At 44.6% G+C, this 10,867-nt stretch overlaps 2 protein-coding genes across 2 annotated transcripts in view; one reads left to right on the forward strand and one right to left on the reverse strand.

Annotated features, from left to right (window-relative positions):
* Positions 1–4,242, forward strand: part of heyl (hes related family bHLH transcription factor with YRPW motif like) — a 4,493-nt gene extending 251 nt beyond the window's left edge. Inside the window, exons 1-5 of the mRNA XM_079522582.1 lie at positions 1–320; positions 2,482–2,548; positions 2,685–2,768; positions 2,915–2,996; positions 3,151–4,242. The exon at positions 1–320 is cut by the window's left edge and continues 251 nt beyond it. Of these exons, the coding sequence (XP_079378708.1) occupies positions 241–320; positions 2,482–2,548; positions 2,685–2,768; positions 2,915–2,996; positions 3,151–3,872 (1,035 nt within the window). The 5' untranslated portion in view covers positions 1–240 and the 3' untranslated portion in view covers positions 3,873–4,242. The remainder of the gene's footprint in view (positions 321–2,481; positions 2,549–2,684; positions 2,769–2,914; positions 2,997–3,150) is intronic.
* A 2,936-nt stretch (positions 4,243–7,178) lies between these two features.
* On the reverse strand, positions 7,179–10,084 carry LOC306938825 (coagulation factor XI-like). The gene is made up of 5 exons (XM_079523144.1): positions 9,970–10,084; positions 8,936–9,089; positions 8,145–8,245; positions 7,470–7,629; positions 7,179–7,361 (listed from the first exon to the last, which is right to left on the reverse strand). Exons 1-5 carry the CDS (start codon positions 10,037–10,039, stop codon positions 7,262–7,264), a joined length of 585 nt encoding a protein of 194 aa, XP_079379270.1. The 5' UTR covers positions 10,040–10,084; the 3' UTR covers positions 7,179–7,261.
* Between the last annotated feature and the right edge of the window lie 783 nt (positions 10,085–10,867).

A 10,867-nucleotide genomic window follows, 5' to 3' on the forward strand; every position in this document is an offset into this window, starting at 1 on the left:
AAAAAAAGAAATAGAGAGAGAGAGAGAGAGACACACAGAGAGAAGAACGGGAGAGTGAGAGGGACATCACAGAGGGTGGGCAATTTGCTCCAGAAGGCGCCCTGTCTTCACAGCATCACTGCAGGAGGGAAACGGCTCCAGGCGCCAAACGCATTGCTGCTGTCCTTCACCCATCCATCCGTCCACCCATCCATCCGTCCATCCGTCCATCCGTCCATCCATCCGTCTGTCAGCCCAGAGATGAAGAGACCTCACGACTATAGCTCGCCTGACTCGGACACAGACGAGTTCATCGACGTGGGACAGGAGGACGGCTTCTGGTGAGGACCATAGACTGAAGCGCTGTTGTCCCGTCGGATAGAGCATCTCTGAAGGAAAAACTATATTTCAAGTTATTGAAAGGTTATTTTTGTGGCATGGCTAAAGACGCTTTGAAACTGTATGATGCCGAAAGGTGAACTGTCACTGACACACTAGGATTATTGGGAGGGTCAGGCAGGGAAGGGGGGGGGGGGGGGGGGGGAGTATTTATTTGGACATCATAAAAGTTTTGCTTTTGAACTTGATAGTTTAGATGAGAAATACACCAATTTCTTTGCGCACAGGCCTTGTATACGGCAGCTTTTTAATATGGAATGGAACCATTTGACGCCGTTTTCCGTTTTCAGTAAACCTTGAGTGTGACAGTTTTAGTAGTCTGTAAAATATATGAGTTATTTGAAAAACAGTATACCCGCAAATCTTAAACATTCTTCGATTCAGGTATATTAAGTGTAACAGAAATGACTGATCCCTTTACGCTGTCTAATCATTAGACTCTAATGAACACGTACAGGTTTGGCTAATTATTAATTCAGATGTGGCCTGTCATTTCAAAAGCATCGATGATAAAGTGTGTAAAAATACACTGGACATTAAACATTATTTAAGGAGTAAAAGGACTGATATTATGACTAATGTTTGAGCAAAAACTGCCAAATGCATTATTTATAATGATGCACACAAAAAAGTGAAACTTTGAAAATAGAAAACATTTTAATATGTGTGGTTAATGTGCATAATTACTGTTGTCTAGTGCCCTCTCTCCAACTGTAAATTTTCATAACAGAAAAAATGACATGTGGAGAAAGTGGATTATAATCAACTCAACTCAATAAAGTGTTGCCCAAAATATTGCCCAAAGCTCATTACAAAGTTAAGTATGTGAAGCCTAAAATAGTCATTTAGTTAACATTTCAAATGAGTAATGCAACATTAACAAAATCATAACAAAAAAACAATCTGATAGATGCAGATTGAATCTAAGGATAAATGACTGGATGTAACATGGCTCTGCCCTCTACTCAAAGTTCACTTTAACACCGTTATTTCTTTCTTTGTAGAGCTTTTTTAATGTGTTTGCCATTTACAAAAATGTTAGGATATACTGCCATGAATTGTACTCTGTTTGAGTTAGATATTAAAGTGACCATCTTAGACACATGTAATCAAACTTTTAAACTTTAATGCTCATTTCAAAATTCCTCTAATTCATGAAATGCATGCTTATAATCTTGAGCTATTGGTGACTTCTGAATTAACGGACAATATTTAATCTAAATTGTGCCCAGTTTAATTTAGTGATACAATGACTTACTACGTTACGCTAATGGAGAAGAAAAATGTTATTTACAAGTTCCTTTGGACTTATCTTTGAAGTCCTTTGCTTTTCTTCAATGTAGAAAACAATAGAATTAACCGTTAGAATTTATTTGAAAACACGCATTTGAAAGGCAAGCATACAGAGTGATATTGGTTACATCAGGCGCCACAGATTCACAAACCAGCTGGTAAATAAATACTGCAGCACATTTGGATAAATCACATTGCCACATGACATGCGAACAGAAAGAGTGTCCGCCTTTTCAAGACTGCACCATCAACCATCAAAACTAAATAAAAACACACAGATGTATTGGCAGGGCTCATGTTAAAATCTAATAGAAATGCAATAAGTCTTTGGTGAGGCAGTTGAAAAGCGTCTCAGAGCTGTCAGGCTCTTTTAAGCCTGTAAGATGAGATCTCGCAAACAAACAGAATCCATATTGAGTGACTGCGTTTCTGAGCAGCCCAGAACCCAAACTGCATGTTGGAGAGAGCCCCATGTGAGCAGAAAGCGATGCCCCGCGGCTATATAATCATCTCTCAAAAACGTGCTTTGCGAGGATAGAAGGAGAACAGCATGTCATTTGACTGAGACTAATGTCCAGAAAGGCATTAAACCAAAACATCGTCCTCCCTTTCCTCCCAGGCGTTCCTGTGCCTCAGTGGACCCAAAAGAGAAATTAGATTGAGGGGAGCTGATGTGCCATCTTGCCTCTGTGTCCTATTAGGGAGGGTAACAGTAACAATATGCAGGGGCATCAAAGTTAACATTCTTCTTGCTGTGGTCCCCCACCCTCTCTCTCTTTCTCTCTCTGTCTCTCCCTGTCTTTCATACAGCCCAGTCACAGGGTCCATGTCCCCTGGCAGTACCTCACAGATTCTGGCCCGCAAGAAGAGAAGAGGGGTGAGTCGATCGACATTCCGACTTTGTTCTATTCTTCTCTGTGGTAGTTCTAATGGATCACGCTATTTGACTTGAACGTCTTGTTGTCGTGTTATGGTGTGATTCTGACACCCCCGTTATTCTCGCTGTCGTTTAGATCATAGAGAAACGACGCAGGGACAGGATCAACCACAGCCTCTCGGAGCTGAGGAGACTGGTACCTAGTGCCTTTGAGAAACAGGTACCTGCTGATTTTCTTTTATATACACTAAAACAAAAAATAAATCTTTCAAAATGCGGGGTACTATAAGTGCTACTAATCAATGTGATGTGATGAAAATATAATGTGGTGGGCTAGAAAAATGTTGATCATTTCATCAATTTCAGGGCTCCTCTAAGCTGGAGAAGGCAGAAATTCTGCAGATGACCGTGGATCACCTCAAGCTTCTACACGCCATGGGGGGGAAAGGTGAGAAATCCGAGATTGGCGCTCTCCTCTCCGCGTCACCAGCCATAACTGGATTTAAAGTATCGTCGTTGACTGCTTTTTTTCTTTACCACTGTATATCTAATCACTGTCCTCGCTCTGCCCTACCCTACCCTGTTCTCAAATGCGCTCTCAGGATACTTTGATGCGAGGGCTCTAGCAGTGGACTACAGGACACTGGGGTTCAGGGAGTGTGTCGGGGAGGTGGTGCGGTACCTCAGTTCCCTGGAGGGAGGGGCCGACTCCCCGGACCCCATTGGAGCACGGCTGGTCTCCCACCTCTCGCACTGCGCCAGCGAGCTGGACCCCTTGCTTCTCCAGGCGGCCCCCGCCGCTGCCCTGCCCTTTCCTCCCTGGCCCTGGGCTTCCTTCCCTCAGATTTCACAGTGCGCACCCGCCTCCTCCTCGCCCCCCTTCCCCGGGGCGCGCAGAGAGCTGGCCCTCCTGCATGGAAGCTACCCGTCACACGCCGCCCTCCGCCTGGCTCCGCTGGCCGGCTGCCCGCAGGGGGCTCATCCTCCGCTCCTGACCCCGGCCGGCCTCGCTGCCATCCGCAGGGTGCCCTCTCTACCCCCCAGCTCTCCTGCCCTCGCCCCTTCCTCGGCCCAGAGACCCGCCCAGCTATCCCCTCACAGCGCCTCCAGGGCTTCACCTCTGCCTCTCCTCACCCCTTCATCCTCCTCCTCCTCTTCTTCTTCTTCCACTTCCTCGTCTCTCTCCGCTACATCATCCTCCAGCCCTCCACAAGTGTCCTTCAGGCCCTTTGCACCTCTGGGGTCTCCCACAGTCCAGCGCAGGAGCATGGGAGGATCAGCCAAGTCGACGCCAGGCTGGGGCACGGAGATCGGGGCCTTCTGAGGGGAACTCGGCAGGCCCACTCCAAACAAACACTATGCAGTGCACACACAGTCCATACGTGCACCGTAGAGGCAGTAGGACGCCGTTGAAAAATCTATAATGGACGTTTCTTCACTGTCTCTGAGCAAGAGGGACTCTAAAGCCATATCAGACTGAGGGGTGAAGTTTTAGATAATCAAGAACAATCACGTTAAGGATAAATGAAGAATAGCATGGATATGAAGAATATAGTCTGTTAAGGAAGAATTACGGAAGAAATGCTTCCAAGGATGACTTTTTGAGTAACTTCATGTTTATGAACCTCCACAGACAAATCGATATACAGACATGAGTGTGCACACGCACACATAATGCACACACGTCTCACATGCACGCACACACGCACACGCACAGTACAGTGGAGCCATAAATTATAAACAAAATGGAGACAGACTCATCTTTCTACTGTGATATTTTGCTGTTGGTTTATCAAATCATTTATACATTTGATTACTTTTTATGATTCTGTCGGGTTGACAAGGAATGTGTGATGAAAAATCTATATAAAGACTAAGTGCCTTAAATCTTGTCTCTTCTTTTACTCTGTGTGTGTGTGTGTGTGTGTGTGTGTGTGTGTGTGTGTGTGTGTGTGTGTGTGTGTGTGTGTGTGTGTGTGTGTGTGTGTGTGTGTGTGTGTGTGGTGTGTGTGTGTGTGGTGTGTGGTACACAACAACACAAGTGGATGTTTTCTTCCCCTCGGCACAGCAATCAACTGCCTGCAGAGATTTTGCAGCTATACATTAAATTTGCTATGGTGGCAAAGCAATGGCCTACAACTACATCTTACCCACTTAGCCATATTAACCATGTCTGAAAACATGGCTTGCATGTTCCGCCACCGTAACCCCCGTTGGCATCTGAGCCGTCTCCAGCGGTGGATGATGGGAGTTGTGGCCTTGTGGCGGTGGAGAATAAACACGGTGGGCACGGGTGATGTTTTTGGGATGCCGCGGCGAGGCAAACAGGCCTATCGCCTTGCCCTCTCATTGGCAGAACTCTGTAATTAGCCTTCCCTTCATATCAATCCATCTATCTTTCCTCTCGTCCGCTGACTCTCTGCCATTCTCTCTCTCTCTCTCTCTCTCGCTCCAATCTTGTGGTGAACCAGCGGATATCTTCTCTCCTGTTTGTCTGCGCCACTGTCTCCCCAACGAGGGACAGACGGAACGAGGGAGGGAGGCACGGAGGGAGTGAGTGAGGCACGCAGCGACAGACAGAGAGAGCACAAGAGAAGCTGAGAGAAACGGGGGACAAACGAAGGCGAGAGATCTGAGGAGCTGTGGTTGAATGACTGATACGGGGAAAAAAGTTCAATAAAGAGTGTATGTGGTGCGTGCATATGTGTTTTTGTGTGAGTGGTGTGGTGTGGTGTGTGTGCGCTCGTGAGTGTGTGTGTGTGTGTGTGTGTGTGTGTGTGTGTGTGTCTGTGTGTGTGTGTGTGTGTGGGGGGGGGGGGGGGGTGTTGGGGTGCACAAGGGGGTGGTTGGGGACCTCGAGGCAGAGAGAAAACAGGGGGATTTTTAGAAGGTTGAAAGGACAGGAAGAGCTATGGTGTGAATAGCCAAGAGTCACTCGGCACGTTCGCAGCGCAACAACAGACCCCGGATAATGAAGAGTGACGCTCGTAACGAGTTGTTTCTCCAGAAGATCATCATAATTGCACCGTGCCTCACCGAAGCGGCTCCGCGGGGATGAGAGGGCCGCGGAGAAGCCTTGTGTGTGTTTACTGCCGGGGGAACGCTTTGATCTACTTCAGGATGCAATGTCTGTGGTCTGCGGTGCAAAATGTGTGTGTTCCGCAATGTGCACATTGTTTATCTGAGGCCGAGTGTGTTAGCCTATGTGCTTGTTGTCCGGCTTTCATGTCTGTCTGTGTGTGTGTGTGTGTGTGTGTGTGTGTGTGTGTGTGTGTGAGCGTACGTACGTGCACGTGCGCTGTAATGTGAGTCCTCAGGGCTGGCGTCAGGGCTGAACCGCGGAGGCGGCGTGGCTCTCGTGCGAGGCCGGCCGGCGGTCGGACAGACGGTATGGTGGGGGGGGAATGTTTGTGGAGCGTGCGCACACACACACACACACACACACACACACACACACACACACACACGTCTCTCTCACACACAGTCACACACACACACACACACACACACACACACACACACACACACACACACACACACACACACACACACACACACACAGGCTGACTGGCTGGCACTATTCTGGCCTTCTGAGTAGAGGAGCCAGAGTCACCACCACAGCTTCCAGGAAGGACAACCACAATCACACTGCACTGGGTTTCCCACGGGGGAGGGGAGGGGGGAAAGGGGGGGGGGGGGGGGGGGGGGGGCGAAAGGGAAGGGAGGGACAGAGAGAATAGGAGAAAGAAGCAGGCAGGGGAGGGGAGGGGAGGGGAGGGGGTGGACGGGAGGGGGGGGGGGGGGGGGGCACAGAAAAGACAGCAGACGCTGTGCGGTCAATGTGGAATGAGGAAGAGAGAGCCCAGGCAGGGTATAAGGACTCGGAGAGAGTAATGGGAGGGTGGGGGGGTGGAGGAGGGTGGGGGGTTGTTGCAGTAGGAGGAGAAGACAACTGAGATGATGTTTCTGTTCTGTTATGTGGATGAAGCAATAAACACAATGCTCACTGTTACATCTTTTTTTTTTGTATTTTTCATTATTGGATTCTATAGGCTACAGTACATGAAATATAATGGTAGTAGTAGGAGTAGCAATAGTATTATTATTATTATTATTATTGTTGTTATTATTATTATTATTATTGTCTTTGTAAAACACTTTAAAACATAAACGCATACATGGATTTTTCAATAGAATTTGAGGGGAATGAACAAAATAATAGTCGAAGGGAAGATCAAAACACAAAAGGATTAGGATACAATTAAAGAAAAGATATAGTAAGATAACAAGTAAAATATAAAATGAGGTATGTTAGTGAAAAAACAATTTGCTAGCCTACAAACAGATTGATTGATTGATTGAAGTATTTATTAACAGTTTGCAGAATTACAGTACATTTCAAGCACAACTCAATACAAAAACTGTAAAGCATAAAGCATTACACTTGTTTACAAGAGGGTCCACCGTTTTCAATTCATCATAACATTTAGAGACGTACAAATATACACTTCTATATAGCCAAAAACAGGAAATCATCTTAAAGGAGGTAAAAAAGGGGCACAGCAGCTGCATATGTGTGTGTGTGTGTGTGTGTGTGTGTGTGCGTGCGTGCGTGCGTGCGTGCGTGCGTGCGTGCATGCGTGCGCATGTGTGCAGATGGTACGCTACCAGGCAGAAGTGTGGAAAGAAGACTTAATTCGTTTCATGTTTGATTTAACAATTCTTCAAGGAGAACCCAGACACGGCATTGTGCAGTTCTCCCACTCTAGGAGGATTGGCCATGGTAATGACCCGCTTCATGTAGCAGCGACGCCTGGAATACAACAACAGCACAGTATTTTAAATAACGCATATAACTTGACAACACGAATGGCACCATTTTGATGTGTGTGGCTGTGCGACAGTGTGCTATGAAACATACCAGTGGGTAGAATCCGGTGCGGTCCCATCGACGTAGGTGTAGAACTGACAGTTGTCGTCGTCAGTGCAGGCTGTCTGGCAGGCGCTGGCATCATCCACCAACACGAAACGGATATCAGAACCAACGAGATCGACACCTTCATAAACCGCCCTCGTCCAGCCTGCAGTAGGAGCAGAACAGGATAGACACTTTCAAATAAGGGACATTTTACAGCTGGAAGAAACTGCAGTCAACTCAATGTTAATAGTATTTGTAGTAAAATGTGTACCCTATGGCGAGAAAAAATAACGAAGTCTGTGTGTTTGACTGGGGTTTGACTGGATTGTTGAATTCCTACAATGACCATAATGCTTTTGTGCACTTCCCCTCCTTGTGGAGAGGGGGAGCCGGCTGCGTGGAGCTGTGACTTGTAGTCCAGGAATGAAGTGAGACCACATTTTCATGACTGTTGGTCATGAACATGGCGTCATGACTAAAATATCTAAAAACACATGTATATTACACACCCCAGGAAAGAGTTTCTTCTGATCTGGTTGCAAAAGGGGTGAAGACAAGCGGCCCTTTAAAGCAACCGTAGGCCTACATTATAACATACCATACCAAACCAGTTGGTAGCTGAATGAAGGTATTTTTAAATTTTATTCTAACTTTTTTTCCGATACAAACATTACATACCGATATCAGGATGACAGAATTGTGGTGGCATTCCAGAGGTGGCTCCATTCATAGCAACGGTCACCATTTCGTGTGCATTGCTCTTCAGGTAGCAATGGAACCTGGAAACGTACGTAATGATGTAATCATTTGATCATGAACACACTAAGATCATTAAATAAAACAATCCATGTGTGCATTACATTTCCCACAGGCTAAACAAAGATTAGTTTGACCTGTAGTGTCAGAATACATTCATGACTTAAAACCATGAGCATTAAACCAGATGATATCCTGTTGTAAAACATAATCCATGTAACACCATTCTTTATTCACTTGAGAGTGAAACCAACTGCCAGTGCCTATTTTTTTTTCTTTCTTTCTTTCTTTCTTTCTTTCTTTCTTTCTTTCTTTCTTTCTTTGGTGGCAATTAAAGTGCCACTAATAAAATGCTTCCGCCGAAAAGTGGCAAAAGGGTAGTATCAAATCAAATCAAACTTTATTTATAGAGCATTTTTAAAACAACCAAGGTTGACCAAAGTGCTGTACAGATCCCTAACCCTAACCCTAACCCTAACCCTGACCAAAGTGCTGTACAGATCAGTGGCAAGTTTCCTGTAATTCTCCAAACTTTCTTCCACACATAACCTAAAAAAATATATTCTCAAATCATATTTGACAATATTTCATCCTTCAATACAGTATCTGTTCTGTATGATGTGTGGCTACTGTACTACATATGTAAACACACGCGCACGCAGTCATATTTATACTGTACAAAGTGTACATTACACTACAGTCAGTACACTCACCTCTTGTCAGTGTCAGTGAAGTAGGTGAAGAAGGTGCAGAGTGGATGACTAGAACACAGGCTCAGGCAGTGTTCAGCTGAGACTGCGAACAACATTTCAAGGTCGTGTCCTGGCATCTCAGTGTTTAGCTTCATCTCGGTCGGACATGTTTTATCTATGCACATAAATGCAGTATGAAAGCTGGCACATGGAAAGGACCATACAAGTGTTTTTGCCCGTTTAGCCCACTGACTGATGGTGAATATTTTCTAAAGCAATTGTTTTCTTTTCAAATGCGTGTAACTTCTAGATTTCTGTTAAAGGTATATTCAGTGATTTCACTTAATTCAAATATCACTTATTTTTTCTTATTTTTTGGATAATCCTCCCTACTATAAAGTGTGCTGACCAGCTGACCATTATAAGGAGTTCCTCCCTGTCCCCAGTGAGCCCATGGGGTCAAAAAACCCTAGTTTCGGTTTGGGCTTTGGGTGGCAAAGCCTTCATCCAATCAGGATGAGAGGGGCCTTGCTCCAATCATGATCGAGTGGGGCGGGCCTTGGTGCACGTGATGTTGGTCTGTTGTACTTCCCCCACTGTAGAGCGTGTGCATGTGCACATCTTGTTACCGGGGTGGACCGTTTTTTTTCTTCCAAATCACCCAAATCACTGAATGCGCCTTTAAGTTCAGTATGGTATCATAATCAACTTGCAGACTTTTCACCCCCCTTTTATTTAATCAATATTTTGTTATCGCTGTGCAGTTAAAAGCTATAAGATTAATTTGATAAGAAAGATTGTAGTAAGATAGATTATGTGACCATAATCATAACAATATCATTACAATATCGATATTAGCCATAGAAGCAGATTAGAGTTACAAAAAAAGATAAAAAAAAAAAAGTTATGCCATTGCCTGGGGATATTGTCCGTAGAAATGTACAGTATTATGGTATATGAATTATAGTCTGGTGTATATACGGTATAGGCTACTACTTGTTTGATTAACAGTGAAGCCAATAGCTGTTTGATGTACTTTGTGTGTGTCAACATACGTGTTTCATTGTGCTTTTCTTCGTAGAGTTTGTGGGAGAACCCAGAGAAATGTCCATGCATTGCGTTCATCGCTGGAAGGTTGGGCACTGTCCAGCTGAATTTCAGATGACACTTGTGTCTACAAACAGAATTCCCACTTATTATATCAATAATGTTTCTTGTATAAGAGAGAAATGTATTTCCAAATATAGTCCATTTATTTTTGAATAATGTTTGTATAGATAAAATTATTAATTATTGTTATTTTGTTATTATGCTAGGTCCGCTCCTTTTTCCCCTCTACACTAAATTTCTGTGGCAAACAATATGATGTAGAAGCTCATAATAACATACATTGTGAGTTTGTAGATCATATCGTAAGTCATTGAATCAAACTTTACATTGAATTTATAGTCAATCATCCATGGAGACTTCTCCATAGAAATGCATGTGTGCCTTCATTTTAGTTGGTTCTCAAACATTGTCATGTCAAGGACCCCCAATTGATATGTCTTTGGCCGCGGACCACCATTTGAAAAATGTTGTAGTGACTCTCATGAGACAAGAGTGACTCTCATGAGACAAAATGTTTTTCTTTTTAAATCATGACATATTACAAGCTTGTAGATCAGCTATTTTTAAATAGCTGAAACATTTACTTATTTTACTGGCGACCCCTTATAACTCTCTCAAGGACCCCTGGGTGTCCCTGGACCCCACTTTGGCCCCTTTTGAGCCAAAAGAACTTTGGTTCTAGAACTGGTTCCGTTCTAGATTCTTGGAACCTTGTATTGCTGCTTTCACGGAACGGCCGGGCGGCCATGTTTTGGTTCCGGTTCCAAACCAATTGTTAGGGTTCTGAACCAATACATTTTCAGTGAAAACACTCTGAACTGGTTCAATATTAGGCAGGAAAAA

Source organism: Electrona antarctica (genome assembly GCF_951216825.1).
Source record: "Electrona antarctica genome assembly, chromosome: 15".
NCBI lineage: Eukaryota > Metazoa > Chordata > Actinopteri > Myctophiformes > Myctophidae > Electrona > Electrona antarctica.